Source organism: Microtus ochrogaster, chromosome 18 (assembly GCF_000317375.1).
Source record: "Microtus ochrogaster isolate Prairie Vole_2 chromosome 18, MicOch1.0, whole genome shotgun sequence".
In the NCBI taxonomy this organism is placed as follows: Eukaryota; Metazoa; Chordata; class Mammalia; order Rodentia; family Cricetidae; genus Microtus; species Microtus ochrogaster.
The window spans coordinates 23,333,423-23,352,411 of record NC_022020.1 but is presented as its reverse complement, the minus strand read 5'-3'; the positions used below and the strand labels follow the sequence as shown (position 1 = coordinate 23,352,411).

Sequence of the window (18,989 nt, the reverse complement as noted above, 5' to 3'; positions counted from 1 at the left end):
CTGTGAGTTCGAGACCAGCCTGGTCTACAGAGCTAGTTCCAGGACAGGCTCCAAAACCACAGAGAAACCCTGTCTCGAAAAACCAAAAAAAACAAAAACAAAACAAAACAACAAAAAAAAAACACAAGATGCCCTGGGCCTCTACTGGTTCTTTTCTATTACTTAACAAAAACGCACTGTGAGCTGTGTTTTAGATTTGTGCCAGGGAAAGTTGTCAATTAAACAAATTTCTGCCTTTACAAAGCTAATTAAGTTTTACAATTTAGCAAACTAGCAATGAACAAGTTAAAGAACAGTTATGTCAGATCGATGGGACCTGAAAGTGTCAGCAGAGTTGACGCTGCTATCGTATTATTTTTGGATTTACATTTACACGTGTGTACACACTGAGCACCATAGGTGGGAGTTCTCTCCTTTAGCACATGGGTCTTGGAATCAGATCCAGGTTATGAGGCTTGGTAACAGCTGCTTTTGCTTGCCAAGCCATCATGTTGATCCCAGTGCTGTTATTTATTAATTTGTAATAAACTATTTACTTTTATTTTATTGTATTGTGTGTCTGCATGTATACCATTACATAGGCCAGTGCTTGCAGATGCCAGGGGAAGGTATCAAATCCCCCAGAACTGGAGTTACAGGCAGATGTGAGCCTTGGGAACCAAACCCAGGTTCTCCGCATCAGCAGCATGTGGTTTTTTTGAGACAGGATTTATGTAAAACAGCCTCGGCTGTCCTGAAACTTGTTCAGTCGATCAGGCTGACCTCAAATGAGACACCCCGCCTGCCTCTGACTCCTAAGTGCTGGGATTAAAGGCATGTGCCACCATGCCTGGCTAGCGTGTGTTCTTAACCTCTGAGCCATCTCTGTAGCCCCAGATGCTATATTAAAAAAAAAAAAAAGGTTGAAAGGAGGCTGAAGAATTGGCTCAGTGGTTAAGGGTACATTCTGTTCTCCTAGAACACTCTTAGTACCAGAGTTACTGTCCAGAACTTTGGCTCCAGAGGATCCAATGCCTTCTCCTTCCTGTGGAAAAAAAAGGCTGGGTAGTGGTGGCGCACACCTTTATTCCCAGCATGAGGAGGCAGGGGCAGGCACATCTCTGTGAGTTCGAGGCCAACCTGGTCTACAAGAGCTAGTTCCAGGACAGCCAGGGCTGTTACACAGAGAAACCCTATCTCGAAAACAATCAATCAAAGCCTTATTTATTTATTTAATGTATATGAGTGCTCTATCTGCATGTACAACTTTATGCCAGAAGAGGGTACAAGATTCCACTATAGACAGTTGTGATCTACCATGTGGTTGCTGGGAATTGAACTCAGGACCTCTGGAAAAGCAATCAATACTCTTAACTGCTTAGCCATCTCTCCAGTTCCCCAGCAACCCCACTGCCCCCACAATGCCTTCTTCTGGTCTCTACTGGGACTGCGCGCACACACACACACTAACAGATACACAATTTTTTAAAAAAGGCAGCTGGGTGGTGGTCACTTTCAATCCCAGCACACAGGAGGCAGAGGCAGGCGGATTTCTGTGAGTTCGAGGCCAGACTGGTCTACAGGAGCTAGTTCTAGGACAGGCTTCAAAGCTACAGAGAAACCCTGCCTCAAAAAACCAAAAAAGGCATTAAGAGTAAAAAGACAGTCTACCAGTTGAGACCTGGAAGAGGTGGGGTATGAAATCGGTACATTTATATTGCTTCTATTAATATGAGTATATATAAAGTAAGAATGTCCATCTGCTCTGATTTGCAGAATAAGGGACATGTGATTGAGGCCCTGTACATGGCCAAGTTCAAGTTCTCTGACCACCAGAAGGCCCACTTGTCAAAGTGTGGCTCCTCCAGGTTTAATGCAGATGAATCTGAGGACGTGGTAGTTGAGAAGCTTCTTATCCCCGAAGGCTGTAGGGACAAATATGTCACCAGCTGTGGTCCTGGAACAAGTGCAGGCTTGCTACCTGTGGCGCCTTCTATTGTGATGAATGACGAGTCCCACTTTTTGACTAAGTTGGGCCTGTTGTCATAGGCTTATAATTCTAGCTACTCTTGAGCATGAGGCAGGAGGATGATAAGTTCTAAGCTAGCCTGGGCTACAGAGAGTTCAAGGTCAGCTTGAACAACTTAGTAAGAACCTGTCTTGAGCAGTAAAGGACCTGCCAACCGCGTGCACAGCCAGTGCACATTCAGTTCCCAGCACCGTGAACAATGTACGAAGGAACAGGACCCTCCCTCCCTCCCGCAGTATTCTCTTATATCCCCGAGGAGGGATGCAAGCCTACTCAGTTATCAACACTAGAACTCCCAAGGACTGAGAACTAGGGAATCATTACATAGGAAATGGGTAGATTAAAAGACCCCTCCATACACACACAACACAGGGCTTACTCAGGAGTTCAGCTCAGCCTGGAATTTGTGATAACTGCACTGCTTCAGCTGGGTTATAGGCATACATTAAGATGAGTGGATAATAAATTCCTGTAAAGGAGCTGGAAATAGGAGGATCAGGAGTTCAAGGTCAGCCTGGGCTATTTGAGGCAGCGTTCCAAAAACAAACCAATAATCGAAACTCAAAAACCCAACTGAAATGGTTAGGTATCTACTGTTTCCCAGTCACTTCTCTACCAGAAAACAGCCACGAGGAGAATGTGTCTTTGTGTGTCTGTGAACATTAGATAGGAAGACAGTGTGAATGAAGGCGGGACCATTTACCTGTAGTTTATCCTCATGATTCGTATGTGTGTTGGAGAGATGCCTGAACTCTTGTGTTAGGCGGAAACAGTGCTTCACGTGCTCTGGGGATACGAAGTCTTCTGCGACTTTAATGCAGCTATACAGATTGTGAACCTGGGAGGAGGCAAGTATAGCAGGAGAATGTAGACCTCAGAGATTCAGTAACTCATACGAAAATGCCAGTGGGCTGTGGCAGCACATGCCTTCAATCCCAGTACCTCGGGAGGAGGGCAGGAGGATCTCTGTGAGTTTGAGACCAGCCTGTTCTACAGTGGGAGTTCCAGGCAGCCAGGGCTACAAAGTGAGACCCTGTCTTGAAAACCAAACAAAAAGTTTATGGCTAGGAGTGGTGGTGCACACCCTTAATCCTAGTACTTGGGAGACAAAGATCTCTGTGAGTTTGAGGGCTTCCTGGCTACCCCCCCCAAAAAAAAACCAACCAAAGAAAACAGAAACAGCAACAACAAAACAGAAAACAACTACCATAAAACAAACAAACAAAAACCAAGCATTTAAAGTTACAAGGAATAAAGTTAAAAACTAACAAGCCATGGTATTAGAGCACCCAGTCTGATCCTGCCACTGAAAACTAAACTCAAGAGACAAGCCAAGCACCAAAGCCCATGGGGCTGTGGAGCCGGTCTTCATTGTGCAACTCACCTGGTGCGGGGCTCCAGCAGGTATGAAGACAGCATCACCCAGGAACTGCACGATGGCCCAGCCTTGCACGCCATACTCCTCAAAGAGTCGCTTCCGGAGGATCTGGTCCAGATACCAACTTTGGTCATGAATTGGGTCATGATCAGGAGGATTCTCTTGGCCTTGCTCTTCTCCAACCTGAAGTTATAATCAAAATCCAAAAAAAAAAGGGAAGAATTAATAAAGTAGCCCTTCCTTGCCCACGGTTTCAACAGTTTCATTTACCCCAGCCAACTGTGCTCTAAAAACACATGGAAAAGTCCAAAAAGGATTTGCAGGTTTAAAAATTGTGTTATTATGGTGTTAATTATGGTGACACGAAAGACTCCCCCACTGTCCAGCACCACTTCACACTAGACATGTTGTATCCTCATCGAGGGTAGCTGTGTGTCTAGGTTCCATTCCAGTTCAGGTGGCTATGAACGTTTCAGAGGACATGTGTTCAAGTACTCTTTAGCACGCTTTTAATCCCAGCACTCGGGAGGGAGGCAGAGGCTGGTGAAACTGCTGAGTTCCAGCACAGTCTGGTCTACAGAGTGAGTTCCAGGACAGCCAGGGCTACACAGAGAAACCCTGTCTTGATTTTTTTTTCTTGTCTATAGACCAGGCTGGTCTTGAACTCACAGAGATCCGCCTGCCTCTGCCTCCCGAGTGCTGGGATTAAAGGCGTGCGCCACCACCGCCCGGCAAAACCCTGTCTTGAAAATGAACAACAACAACAACAACAAAAAAAAAAAAAAAAAAAAAAAAAAAAAAAAAAAAAAAAAAAAAAAAAAAAAAAAAAAAAGAAGAAAAAAGAAAATGAACAACAAAAAAGGAGCTTCTTATTACCTCAACATTTATTACCAGTATGCATATATAGGGAGAGAAAAATGTAGGGAACCTCCTAGGAATGTACTATCCCTTAAGCACACAAAGAACACTATCTTCTTTATTCTGTTGAACATGTTCTAGTGTGAGCTCAGGCCCCTTGCACATTCTGAAAGGTTTCTCAACCAATAGGTCCCCTTTCTTTGTTTCCCCGCAGTGCTGAAGATGGAACACAGAACCTTATGCACACTAGATAAGCATTCTAACACCAAACTCCAAACCCAGCTTTTGTTTATTATTCATTCGTTTTTGAGACAGGGTTTCTCTGTAGCTATTGCTGGCCTGGAACTTGCTCTGTAGACCAGGTTGTCCTGAATGCTCAGAGATCTGCCTGTCTTTGCCTCCTGAGTGCTGGAATTAAAGACATGCACCACCAGATCTAGTCAAATTTTATGTATTTTATGTATATGAGTGCTTTACTTGAGCATATACTGCTTCATGCCAGAAGAGGACATTGAATTTCATTACAGATGGTTTGAGTCACTATGTGGTAGTTGGGAATCGAACTCAGGACCTCTGGAAGAATAGTGGTCTTAACTACTAAGGCATCATTCCACAGCCCCCCCACCCTGTAAAAAGACTTATTTTTATGTGTATGAGTGTTTTGCTTGCATGTATGATCTAAATCTGTTTACCACATGTGTGCTTTGTGCCCAAAGAGTTCAGATGATTTACAAGGACCATGAACATCCATGTGGATGCTGGGCACTGAACCTGGGTCCTCAGCAAGAGCAACATGTGACTCAACTGCCGAGTCAGCCCACCAGCTTCAAGTTCTTGCTTTTCTTTTTCTTTTTTTTTGAGATAGGGTCTTTCCAGGTAGTCGAGGTCGGCCTCTGTGATCTTCCTGACACCAGCACTCAAGTGCTACAGGTGTGCCCTATCATGCCTTGTACAAATAAGTCTTTACTACCAACAGACTTCACAGGAGAGATCTTGGTAGCTGTCTAGACCACAGTCTGGAGTTGGGGATATCGCCCCGCTGGAGGCATACCTTCCTGAGGAGCTCTCGGATCTTCTCTGCATCCTTGGCTGCATAGATGTGCCATAAGGCCCCTGGCTTCTCTTTTCCGTCATGAATCCTCTGCTTGGTCACCTCATCAGCATCACCCTCATCAATTGTTTTGAGGACTTCTGAAAAGAACAAAGTGGTGATGACAAAGTAACCTTTAGGGGAAAATGTCCAACCAGAACAAGTTTGGTCTCTGTTCTTCTCTGAGTAATATCACAAGAATCAAAGCTTACTAGGCAGTGGTGGTGCAAGCCTTTAATCCCAGCACTTGAGGCAGAGGCAAGTGGATCTCCATGAGTTTAAAGCCTCCCTGGACTACATATGGAGTTCTACATAGATCCTGTTTTTTTGTTTTTTGTTTTTTGTTTTTTTTTTTTAAAAAAAAGAATCAAAACTCATATGGGGGCTGACGAGATGGTTTAGCAGGTAAAGGCTCTTGCCATCATGTCTGATGACCCAAGCTGGATGCCAGTGACCAGTGTGGGGGAAGGGAAGAACAACAGGGTCTCACTGTACTCTAGGCTGGCTCAGAATTCACTATGTAGACCAGGCTGGCCGTACACTCTTAGAGATCCACCTGCCTCTTCCTCCCAAGTGTTAGGACTAAAGGTGTGTATGATCACTCCCAGCTTCTTATGGAAATCAAACTCTGGTCATCATGCTGTTGACACTTTACCAACTCAACCTTTATGTTTCATCTTTGTGCACACGACCTGGCTCTGCCATTTATCATTCTACAGTTGATATGGTTAATGAGTCAAGCAGATGGGTCAGTCCTGTCTTTTTATCCCTTCACTTTTTGAGACAGTTTTCTCTGTGTAGCTGTCCTGACTGTTCTGGAACTCGCTTGGTAGACCAGTCTGGCCTTAAACTTACAGAGACCTATGTGCCTCTGCCTCCCAAGTGCTGGGACTAACGGAGTGCACCACCACTGTCCAGAAGTCCTTTCTTCTTATTTTTTTTTTTTAGAGATTTATTTATTTATTATGTTTACAACATTCTGCCTCCATATATGCCTGCACACCAGAAGAGGGCACCAGATCTCATTACAGATGGTAGTGAACCAACATGTGGTTGCTGGGAACTGAACTCAGGACCTGTGGAAGAGTTAGTGAGTGCTCTTAACCACTGAGCCATCTCCTCAGCCCTTCTTATTTTTTTAATATTTAGCAGGTGCCAGAGGGCATCAAATTCTTTGGAGTTGGAATTATAGAAGGTTGTGAGCCTCTTGTGGGTGCTGGGCACCAAATTCAAGGGGCACTGTACTTTTAAGCAATGTGCCAAGGCCCCAGTCCTCTCTGTCCTTTCTTTGCCAGACTTCATATTTGGACATTCCCTGAAAGGCAAGAACCCGGTCAAAAGTTTCCAAGCAGCACTCTGCTAGAATTTCCTGTGGTCTAACAATATCCACCAGGTACACACTAAGCCTGAAAGAAACTTGCATTGGTTACTGTACTTCTTAGGGGAAACCACATTAAAGCAATTTTTCTAGAAATCCTACCTTCATCATGAGCACCCTCCCCGACAGGGATCCCAACATACACCATCACATTAACAGCATCAGACACATCTAAATGAAGGTTTGTTGTGCCAACTCTTCTGTCTTCTGCTGTTATCAAGCCTAAAGGTGGGAGGAAGATATGAAAGATGAACAGATGAACAGGTGCTATTACAAAGGACTCATGTCAAGCCTGAAAATGTGCTCTAGAAAGTCCTTAAAGAGATGCCCCGGGGGAGAGGCAGTCCAGCAGTAGAGTGCTGACTAATGTGCTCAGGCCCTAGGTTACATCTCTAGCACACAGAGGGAGGAGAGGAGTCAGGCAGGGAGGTGAGAGAGGAGGAATGAGCATCAGCTAAAGCACTCTTCTTTATCTTTTATACAGGTTAAGACTAATTTCTAGCTTGGTCCACATACCATCAACATCCATCATGAAACCAAGCCACTTTTGAAAATGGTCCCTTTCTTGAAATTCAAAACATGCAGGCATTAGGGACATTCAGACAGAACTCAATTTTCACAGTATTTTATTTTATTTTTTGTTTGTTTGTTTTGTTTTTCGAGACAGGGTTTCTCTGTGGTTTTGGAGCCTGTCCTGGAACTAGCTCTTGTAGACCAGGCTGGTCTCGAACCTAGAGATCCGCCTGCCTCTGCCTCCCAAGTGCTGGGATTAAAGGTGTGCGCCACCACTGCCCGGCTCAGTATTTTATTTTAGGTCATTTTTGAACTTAATAGAATACAGGTATGACAGCAAGGTAGCTGGCATTCTTTAGTTTTAGTAAAACTAAAGAATAAAACTAAGGATATGTCTGCTGGAGTAGAATTTTTGAGTTTTTGTTTTTCAAGACAGGGTTTCTCTGTATAGTCCTGGCTGTCCTGGAACTCACAGAGATCTGCCTGTCTGGGATTAAAGGTATGCACCACCACCATCTGGTGAGAAGAAACTGTTTCTAACAGACATGCAAGCTTATGAATGTTAATCCAATCAGTACTGACAAAGGAAACATTCAGAATTACCCCAGGTATGATGCTCCCTATCGTGTCTGTGTATGAAATGAGAACAGCAGACCCCAAAGGGTTAATTCTGTCCCTCTCCCTCATACCATAGGCGTTGTACATCTTGGGGCCCAGGTCAGGCCTTACAAAGTAGCTGGGTAGCCTAGAAGCGAGATTGAGCCTGCCATCCCGTTTGGTATATTCTGGCAGAGGAAGATTCTCCATCAGATCCTCAAACCTAAGAAAGGGCAGGAAGGAAGACAAAGAGCATTCACTTCTCTGTGATTCTGCTGTGTTGGTTTCAGCCAGGCATAAGCCTCTGAAGACAACATTCCCTGAAGTCACTAACCTTGTTGGCATCATGTCCCGAAAATCTTCCCCAGGGGGCCAGTCTTTGAGTTTGAGCACCATTGGCTGCCCATCTTCTGACCTCAGTCTCTCTAGAAGACAGACAACATTCTCATACACCCCTACTGCTACTCTTCGCAGGACCGAGTCTCTGGAGACAAGCCTCCTATTTCACTTTGTTTCTCCACTTCCTGTAGTAGTATGTGCACTATCTTTCCATTTTATAGGACTCCTGCTCCCCTCCTCAGTGCAACAGAGCTCCATGCAAGCCATATGCTCCCTGAACTGCAGGCCTGTTCTGGGAGCCACAGGACTGCCATGCAGCTGTGTAGAGCTGACATGAAGACAGAAGGCTCCTCCGAACAAGAGGATACAGTTTGTTATTTCAGGTACAGGACCAAGTATTTAGATGCTTACTACTGTTGTCACTGCATAACCAGAAAGCAAAGTTACTTACTGCATATAATCTCAAAGCCATCCCAGAAATCCCGAACTTTGACATCAGAAATGATAGCACAGTTCCGGCAGTTCACCAAGTCCACATCCTGGTCTCCAAATTCCTGGCTAAAGGCTTCTGGCTTCCAGAGTTCAGACTTGAGCTTTTTATGTACCCCTGACACTAGCACTGGCTGTGGAAACAAAGATAACCCATCAGAACCATCTAGGAAATATTGCTCTCCATGAACATCGATTGTTTTTCTCCAGAATGGAATCTACAGATTCTCATATATTAAAGAGAATGGGAAACTGTCTCGTCTCTATTACTATTCTAGGCTCTCACTCTGGGGAAACATCCTCCGAAGACACTTTTCTTTCTTGGTGTCTATCAGTATTCTGAGGTGAAGAGACATTGCTGGCTAATGCAACTTTGAGAACACTGCCTCACAGTACAATGCAAACCAGGTGACTCCATAAGCTCCTCCCTCCTTAGTACTTGCTCAAGTCTAAGTGCCATGGAGCACCATCGCATTATCAAAGACTCAAGCACTTACCCAGAATCCTGCTACTCAGCTCCTACCTTCACACTCCAAACCCTACACTCGGGGACTCTCCTCCAAAGGTGCCATCATTAATGGTAGCTCAGCACCCACTGGAGTTCAACTGCCCTTTACAAATACCAAGCACAAAGTGTTCTTAGGGATTTCCTTGACTCCATTTTGTTTTTTGAGATAGGGTTTGTCTGTGTAATAGCTCTGGCTGTCCTGGACAGCTGTTTGTAGACAAGGCTGGCCTTGAACTCAGAGATCCGCCAGCCTCTGTCTCTCAAGCACTTGGATTAAAGGTGATTGTCACTACCACCCAGCTTTCCTCGATTCTGAAAAGCAAAGTCAACTAGAAACAGAAGGATATCCTCCGTGAATTTACTATATACATAATTTCCTGGCAGAAGACCTTCTAGACAGGCCTGGGATTATCCCGGCAGATGTGACTGCCAGGCAAACAGCAGGCTATAAAATCAACTCAGTGTTTCTTACCTGGCCTTGTTTCCAGCATTCTCGGAAGATCTTCCAATTGTTTTTGTTGCTGGGGTCATGGAGACACAGAAGTCTCCCATCACAGAGCCAGGAATGAGAGGTATGGGGGTCTAGCACATTTAACCCCATCACCATCTCCTTCACTTCCTTTTGGGTATCAGTCAAGTTGCAGGACCGCTTTGAAGAATCTGAGGTTTTCTTATTTTCCACCACCGAGGCGATGATGTGGTCGAGGAAGTTGGGCAGGCTGGCTTTGTTCTTCAATCCCTTCACAGACAAACCCTCAGGTGAGCTTGACTCAAGCACCATGATAACATTAACAAAAAAGAGGACTGTCTCACAGTTATAGTTCCAGGCTTTAATCTATCCAATTAATAAGATGTCTTCTGTAATTGCAGGGAAGACATAAAGTCACTAATCTTTAGTATCTTAAATTTCTTGACCTTTAGCATTTTCTTACATTTATGAAAGAACAGAAAGATTTTTTGTTTTTGTTAAGACAGGGTTTCTCTGTGTAGCCCTGGCTGTCCTAGAACTCGCTCTGAGACCAAGATGGAAACCTGCTTCTGCCTTGTGCTGGGATTAAAGGCATGTACCTCCAAGCCCAGCAGGAAGATCTCTTAAGACCTGGGAAATATATCTCTAGCTTTAAACTCTGTGTTAAGTACATGCATGTAGACTACAGAGTTCATAAAACACTAAGTGATTTATAAAGGTTAGTTCAGGAAAATCTCTCTTTGGATGGTATGTCTGGGAGATACTGCAATTGTACCTGAGCAGACTTAACAAGGCAGTGGTTTTCTGGGCTGGTGAGATAGATTGGCGGGTAAAGGTGCTTGCCACCAATTCTGAGGACTTCGTTTCTACTCTGGGACACACAGAGGAAAGATGGGGAGCAGCTGAGTGCCCACTCAGGTAACAGAAGGGCAGTAGTTTTCTGCCACAGAACATTTTCCTTAGTAATCACTATCTAAGAACCATATACTCCAAAAGTGGTCTCTTTTCTTTCCAGTCCTTCTGTTACCATCTACTTTGAATTTCTCCCACTTCAGCTGATGGGAAAGCTGGGCAAGTCACAGAATAGAGAACTCCTATAAATCCAATCCTGTCTCAAGTACTCACTTATCTACTTATCATACAGTGGGGTGTGGTGGCAGGTGGGTCTCTGTGAGTTCAAGCCTAGTCTTGTCAACACAGCATTCAGGGCTACACAGTGAGACTCTGCCTCAACCGACTAAAAACATATAATCATACAATGTTCTGGTAAAAAAAAAATTAGAAAAGGAAATGGGGGTATTCACAAGTACAACACATATTTTTGAAATAAATGACCTACAAGGTATAAATAAACACTGAGAAGCAGAAAACTGTAGAACAAACGTGTGTAAAACAGAAGAAAACTATATACATATAACATTTCTGAAATGATACTCAAGAAATAAATGCTGATGCTAGGCAGGTCAGATAGTCCAGCAGGTAAACAGACACTTGGTGTCAAGTCTGGTGGCCTGATTACTACTACCCACTGGATGGGAGAAATGACTCCCAGACTTCTCTCTCTCTCTCTCTCTTGCATGCGTGCGTGCATACACATACATACACACCCACACCACACACGACCTGAAAAAAAAAAACAAACAGAAACCAGGAAGACCTCTTTTTCACAGCACCAACTAAAAAACGATACTGTACAAGTACTGCGACACTAATGATATGTACTAGTGAATAAAATGCCTTTGCAGAGGCGAGAGCAATACAATAGAACACATTATGATAAGTGCTATGAAAGTAATTATGTGTAGAGGTGGGAGTGTAGCAAAAACCCAGGCGAGGTTGTAGATGGACACTTACTGCTGAGGACGCAGAGAAAACAGGTGGGAAAGGTATGCCTGTGTCCAGGGGGGTTTGAGGAAGTTTTCCGGGCCCAGAGTGAAGGAGGTCTCGAAGGCTAGAACCCTCAGTTTTGCTGTTGGAGGCAGTGGGACCCAGTAACAGACTGTTAAAAAGCTTTGGAGTCAATGGAGAGACTTTTGCAGTGGAGTTGAATGAGTCCAGCCCAAAGGGTGAATGAGATTCTTTATTGAGCACCGACCTCAGGGACCCTGCTTCTGTAAGACCATAAAAAGAGAGAGCATTAGACGGGGAGGAACAGTCTGCAGACACTGACTCTCCCAACACTCCTAGGAAAGATACCCACCCACACCACCCCACCTCCAAAATGAAAAGCTATGAACATAGGTTTCAGGGATACAGAAAAATTCTCTACTTCTTTCTTCTTCTCTGTTTGGATCACAAAATTCCCTTTTTCTCATCTACCTTTTATCTTCTAAGACATTTTACATGGTCTCCAGATCTCTTGAACTGAAATTGTCAGTGATGCTTTTTAAAATGGAGATCAGTCCTTATCTCAAGAAATTATAACTTAATGGTTTCTTTTTTTCTTTTCTTTCTTTTTATTTTTTTTGGTTTTTCGAGACAGGGTTTCTCTGTGGCTTTGGAGCCTGTCCTGGAACTAGCTCTTGTAGACCAGGCTGGTCTCGAACTCACAGAGATCCGCCTGCCTCTGCCTCCTGAGTGCTGGGATTAAAGGCGTGCGCCACCACCACCCGGCAAACTTAATGGTTTCAAGTGGGATGAAAAAATGTGCATCTGAAAAACAATTCCCAGGTGGTTCTGAAGCCCATTTAAAAAGGCTGTTTGGCAAGTCTGTGAGTGGGGCTAGCCTGATCTACAGGGAGAGTTCATGGTCAGCCAGGGCTACACAGAGAAACCCTGCCTCAAAAAACAAAACAAAACAAACAAAAAATGTAGGCTGCTCCTTTCAAGGCCAGCTGAGCCCTACTTCAAAATAATCAGCTTTTCTAAGTCTTGCTGTGGGGCTGGAGAGATGGCTCAGAGGTCAAGAGCACTGATAGTTCTTCCAGAGGTCCTGAGTTCAATTCCCAGCAACCGCATGGTGGCTCACAACCATCTGTAATGAAATCTGGTGCCCTCTTCTGGCCTGCAGGCATACATGCAGAGAGAACACACTGTATACAAAATAAATAAATAAATAAATAAATAAATCTAAGTCTTGCTGTCAATTCTGGCTGCAGAAATAAACCAGGAAGGAAAGAAGTTCACTAAAAACCTCAATTCTGATCAAGGAGGTCTAGGTAAGGACCCAGGATCACTCTACTTTCAAACAAACAAACAAACAAACAAACAAACCGACCCAAACAGAAGAGAACCACTCACGCTGTATGATCAATCAAAGAAAACAAGTGGCACTTTTCTAAAGGGGTATGGTTACAAGTCAGTTTGAAAATCAGACAAACAAACAAATCACAGAATAACCCAGTTTTCCTTCCACAAGGCATGGGTGGTTCATCTCACCTTTTGTTTCTTCTTTAGCCTTCTGAGTCGCTAAATCTGCCAACCAATGCAGGGCAGAAGAGGGAGGGGCCGCGTCAGGGCACGGAGGCCTGATGGCTTTTAGTTCACTATTGCTATTTGATGCAGGGCCTTCTGCTCTTAGGGACTCCTCAGACCTGCTGTCGGTGCTGGGGCCTTTGGGGACTTGGTCCGGCTCTGGATTTGTGATCGCTGCAGCTCCACCTCCGCCCGAGAAGGTAGTTTCGTTTCCAGAAGAGGCACTAGGGGTTATACTGGGGAGCTGAAGCAGGGACGGTGAGAGTGCCAGTTAGAAGCACTACAGAGGGGAGGGTTTGGTAGAAGTGAACATGGCTACCAATGGCTCTGACACTACACCAGTCTGGGAAGAATAACCTCAACTGTCTTAAACAATGTTATTTCATCCACACTTAACGAGTCTACAATGTGCCAGCAGTTTACACTAGGTTCTGTAGAAACCAGTAACACTCGAAATTCATTACTTAAAGTATGTTTTAAATCACTTCTACAACAGAAAACCAGAGATTAAAAATTAATCCTATAGGGGCTGGAGAGATGGCTTCCTAGTTAAGAGCTGACTGCTCTTCGAGAGGTCTTTCTTGAGTTCAATTCCCAGCAACCACATGGTGGCTCACAACCATCTATAATGGGATCTGGTGCCCTTTCTGGCAGGTGTACACACAGAGGAATTATTCACCCAAAAATAAATAAGAAAGTAAGTAAGTAAATAAATAAATAAATAAATAAATGTTGATTCCATGAAAACATTTTGGGGATGAAAAGAGATAAAATGTAAGTTGTAGATGAGTTTTATTTGTTGTTTTGACTTTGCTCCTGAGAAGTAGTCTTGATACATTGCCCAGAGAGGCTTCAAAACTCACAATTCTGTCTGTCACCTCAGCACCCTGAGTAGTTAGAATGGATTATTTTTAAAAAGTTTTCTTTTCCTTTTAAACTTAAAGCACTGATTTCGTTTTAATTGGCATATAAAGCGACAGGTCCCTATGGCATCTCACACACCCATCCCTGCTCTCACTTTCCCCCACCATCCCCGATCCCGAGTCCTGCCCCTTCTGGAACTAATTCTTAAAAATAAAATTATAAAAAGAACCCAAAATAGAGAGAGAGAGAGAGAGAGAGAGAGAGAGAGAGAGAGAGAGAGAGAGAGAGCGCGAGCCTAATCCCTCTCAGTTGTGGCCCCACACTCTGTACCTGTGACATTCCGTTGGTGACAGCAGGTCTCAACACAGATTTGCTTTGACGACTAATACAAGGGCAGTTTGCTTTAATCCCCCACTTTCCCCGGGCAGCATGTACCATGTCTCCAATATTGTACAGCGCTAGGGGAGAAGGAAACAGTAAGGACCACTGAACACTGGCCCGTGTCACAGCGTTCTAAGGCTCTTGTTTGTTTTGAGACGGCATCCGTGGACCCAGGTTGGCTTTCAACTGCTGAGAAGGAACTGCTGCAGTAAACTGGGATTATGACCCAAACATAAGCAGTCACTGCTTCTCGCAAGACGACTGCCATCTTCATAGGCTCAAGGTTTAGATATCAACTGGATATCCCCCTGCAAGCTGAGACAGGGGCCAGGGCCTGGTTCTGAGCTAAATCCCCCAGCCCACAGCTGGATATTTCTATTACTGTTTATTTGACCTGAATTTACTGTGGCCTCCAATCCAGGGCAATCACCCTCCTACCTCTGCTTCCCAAATACAGGGGTTATAGTTATGAAGCATCATGGCAGTTCTCAGTTGCCTTTTTTGTCCTTTTTATAAAAAGATTTATTTTGCTGGGATTAAAGGCATGTGCTACCACTGCTTGGTCAATACATTTGTTTGTTTGTTTTGGTTTTATTTTACTTGAATGTCTGTATGTACGCATGTATACTAAATGCATGCCTAGTTGCCCTTGAAGGACGAGAGAGAGAACTGAATTCCCCCAGAACTGGAGTTGTAGGTGGTTGTGAGCTGTCCTATGTGGGTGCTGGGAACTGGACTAGGTATTCTGCAAGAGTAGCAAAAACTCTCATCCAATGAACCATTCTTTCCAGCCCTTAGCTAGATTTTTTTTATAAGCCCAAAGCCAGAAGTCTGGTATGATGGTTTATTATTATTGTCAGCTTGATCAAATTTAGAATCACTATGGTAACACAACTCTGAGTGTGCCGAGGCACATTTCCAGAAAGGTTTAAGGGAAGAGAAAGGGCCATTCTCAGTGTGGGTGGCGAGATCTGGAGGATTTGAGGCCCAGAACTGAATACAAAGAAAAAGCAAGACAAACACTAGCATTTAACTTCCGAATCCTGACTCTGAATACAACCCTTAAGTGACTTTTCTCAGAATTTTGTCCCAGCAATAAGAAAGGTAGCAACAGAGTTAGTGACTGCTACTGCTTTCTTTTACTCTGGCCCAGCTAACCAGTCACTGTTCCTAAGTTCAAGGCCTGCTTACACTAGATAAAATCACTTTCCGTAGGTGGGGGTGTGGCCTCAGGGTCATTCCAGGCTGTAGAAAATAGCACGTGGTGGCAGACTCCTGTATTTCCAGTACTTAGAACTGGGAGGCAAAAGGATCCTAACTGCAAGAAGCTTACTCATATAGTGACTTCCAGGCCAGTCTGTGCTAGAGTGAACCAGCAGTTAACAGTGCTTTCTACTTGTCTAAGGGACTTGAGTTCAGTTCCCAGTACTCAGGTCAGAGAGTTCAAAGCTACGGGTAACTCCAGCTCCAGGGCATTGGATACCCTACTCCCCCAACTTCTGAGCTCCATGGGTACTTGCACACAGACATACCATAAAGACATAAATAATATGAAATAAAAATAAATCTTTGAAAAATTAAGGAAAACGGCTGGAGAGATGGTTCAGAGGTTAAGAGCACCACCGACTGATCTTCCAAAGGTCCCGAGTTCAATTCCCATGATAATTCACAACCATCTACAATGACATCTGGGGCCTTCTTTAAATAAATCTTTAAAAAAAAAATAAATAAAGGGAAAAAATGTTAAAACAATGGGGCTGAAGAGATAGCCCAGAGGTTAAAAGCACTGGGTACTTTTTACAGAGTATAGGGTTCAATTCCCAGCATCTACACAGTGATTCACAACCCTTTGTAATTCCAGGTCTAGGGGATCTGATGCCCTATTCTATGGGAACCAAGCATGCAGGAGGCAAACGTATATGCAGACACACATGCACACACACACAGTAAGTAGACAAATAAAATTTTAAAAGACTAAAACAAAGCAAGGAGCCAAATAGTTCTCTGTGAGTTGAGGCCTGCCTATTTTACACATCAAGGTTCAGGCCAGCCAGGGTCACACAGTGAGACCCTGTCTCAAACACACACACAGAGGGACTAAACTACACTGAGGCCAGGGATAGAGCTCTGTGGTAAAGTGTTGATCTATTGTGTAAAAGACCAAGAGTTCAATACTCATCGCTACAAAAACCAAAACAAATAAGCACATAGCACTTTTTAACCCAATCTCAAAACAGAATTAATTACCTGTGCCAGGGATGATCTGTGTAGGCATGAGGTTTTCTGGTTCATGGGACTGCCCCTTGGCACACTTCAGCCAGGAGAAAACTTCTTCATCGCCCATTTCTTCGGTCTCTGAAACAGAAATTAATTACTTATTTTATAGGGTCATAGATGGATCTTCTTCAGTGAGTGGAAGTTTCAGAACCTAAAAGGCCACTTTTCTTTTCGCATGGCCAAAGAAAGCAACAGCTAACTTAAAAAACTAAAAATTACAATCTGCTCTACTGTGTAACACTTCATAAAAAACATAAGTCAACAATCTAAAGCAGATCACTGTTTCCTCTACAAACTTCGTTCTTCATAACTTTCTTTCAATCTTGGCCACCACTGTTCTGATTGTTGGATAAGGTCTCATGTAGCTAAAGTAGCTGCAGACACTGATCTCTCGCCTCTACCTGACAAAGGCAAATGTTACAGAAATGACTGACCACATCCGCCACACCCAGGCAAACACTACCAACACAGTGACATCCCTTATAATACTTATAATCCTGAATTTTTTTGTTGCTTGTTTTTGTTCTTTTGAGACAGGGTTTCACAGTAGCTATGGAGTCCGTCCAAGAACTCGCTTTGTAGACCAGGCTGACCTCGAACTCTCAGAGATCTTCCTGCATCTGCCTCCCAAGTGCTGGGATTAAAGGTGTGCGCCACCATGCCCAGTACTGAACTTTTCCTTAATGAATTTCATATAAACAGATGTTTATTTATTATATATACAATGTTCTGCCTGCATGTATGTCTGCAGGCCAGAAGAGGATACTAGATCTCATCACAGATGGTTGTGAGCCACCATGTGGTTGCTGGGAATTGAACTCAGGACCTCGGGAAGAACAGCTAATGCTCTTAACCTCTGAGCCATCTCTCCAGCTCCCTTCATATAAACAGATGTATACAGGATAAAGTCATCTGTACTTGGCACTACTTAAGACTTTGTTTTGTCTTAGCCAGGATTGTGCTATAGAGTGGAGACTGGATTTGAGCTCAGGTTGTAGTCCAGATTGGTTTCAACTCTGCCTGGTGTAAAGTAGGTTTCCTGAGATAGTATGGATCTCAGACTTGCTATGTAGCCAAAGTCAGCCCTTAACTCTGAACACTTCTGCTTTCTTCTCCTGAGTATAAAATTACAGGAGTTTATTGCCAGATTTAAAGTAGATTTAAAAAAAGACAACTTCACCTGTGTCTGAATGAATGCTGTATGTGTACAGGTGCCTGCCATGCCCAGAAGAGGGCATCAGATCCCTGGGCTAGGAAGAGCCTGATGTGGATGCTGAGAAGGAAACACCTTTCCAAGAGCAGAAACACTCTCAGGCCAACAAGACATCTCTCCAACTCCCCGCAGCTGCCACTATTAGTAATGGCTCTAGTGTTAATAGCACCAATCTTTAACTTATCATAGCCTATCTTCAACTATTATCACACCACTTTATATATGATGTAGTGCTTTTACACACACATACCTTTATACAACTTTGAGCTACTACTTGTCACGCATTTTCTTTTCTTTTTTTTCTTTATACTATTTCATTTTTATTTATTCATTTATTTTTCTTTTTGAGACAGGGTTTCTCTGTGTAGCCTTGGGTGTCCTGGAACTTGGCTCCTGGGACACTATTTTTATTTGATTCCCTTGGAACTGGAGCTGGAGATAGTTGTGAGCTGTTGTATGGGTGCTAGGAATCGAATCTGGCTCCTCGGGAAGGGCAATCGGTTCTCTTAACCATTAAGCCATCTTTCTCGAGCCTATACACAATTTGTTTTAAAGTTAAAATCTCCTAAATACACCAATTGTGTGTTGTGTTTTCTATTTAAATTACGTTTATTTATTGTGTGCATGTGTGCTTTCATGCATGGAAAAGTAGAACGACCAGCAGGAGTCAGTCCTTTCCTTCTGCCATGTGGTCCTGGGGCCTCTGCTCACGGAGTCATCTTGCCACTTTCTCTAATTAGATTTGAGAGGCCCTCCTCAAACATAGCTCAGACTGGCTCCCAACACGATCCTCCTGGCCGATTCCTAGACTGTGATTACAGGTGTGCAACACTGTATTTCGCCTAGCAATTATTTTGAAAAATTGATTAAAAATGAGTGTGTGGGGGGGAAGTGTTTTATATATTGAAAAGAATATTTTTCGTTTGTTTGTGCGAACCTCAACTATCAGTATCATACTACTTTAAAATTTTTGTATACATTTAGCTAATTATTCCTATTTTATGTGCATTGGTGTTTGTCTGCTTGTTATATGTGAATAGCCATGTGGGTGCTGGGACTTGAACCCAAGTCCTCTGGAAGAGCAGTTAGTTAGTGCTCTGAAACTGCTGAGTCACTTCTCCAGCCCCCATTATACCACCTTTTGTTGTCTGAATACTTATAATTTATTACAGCAGTTATGGTAATGATTCTCCTTCTCTCTCTTTCTTCCTTT

The 18,989-nt window shown here is 43.6% G+C and overlaps 1 protein-coding gene across 3 annotated transcripts in view; it reads right to left on the bottom strand.

The window, feature by feature from the left end:
• Positions 1-18,989, bottom strand: part of Kdm3b (lysine demethylase 3B) — a 63,916-nt gene that overhangs the window by 3,320 nt on the left and 41,607 nt on the right. For 2 of the 3 annotated variants that reach the window (XM_005355920.2, XM_005355921.2), the window contains 12 exons: positions 16,534-16,641; positions 14,236-14,363; positions 13,006-13,285; positions 11,482-11,738; positions 9,631-9,897; positions 8,613-8,784; positions 8,157-8,247; positions 7,915-8,045; positions 6,815-6,934; positions 5,296-5,435; positions 3,393-3,569; positions 2,712-2,846 (listed from right to left, as the gene is read on the bottom strand). In XM_005355920.2, the coding sequence (XP_005355977.1) occupies positions 2,712-2,846; positions 3,393-3,569; positions 5,296-5,435; positions 6,815-6,934; positions 7,915-8,045; positions 8,157-8,247; positions 8,613-8,784; positions 9,631-9,897; positions 11,482-11,738; positions 13,006-13,285; positions 14,236-14,363; positions 16,534-16,641 (2,006 nt within the window). The remainder of the gene's footprint in view (positions 1-2,711; positions 2,847-3,392; positions 3,570-5,295; positions 5,436-6,814; positions 6,935-7,914; positions 8,046-8,156; positions 8,248-8,612; positions 8,785-9,630; positions 9,898-11,481; positions 11,739-13,005; positions 13,286-14,235; positions 14,364-16,533; positions 16,642-18,989) is intronic. The other variant, XM_013349542.1, reaches the window with a different exon arrangement.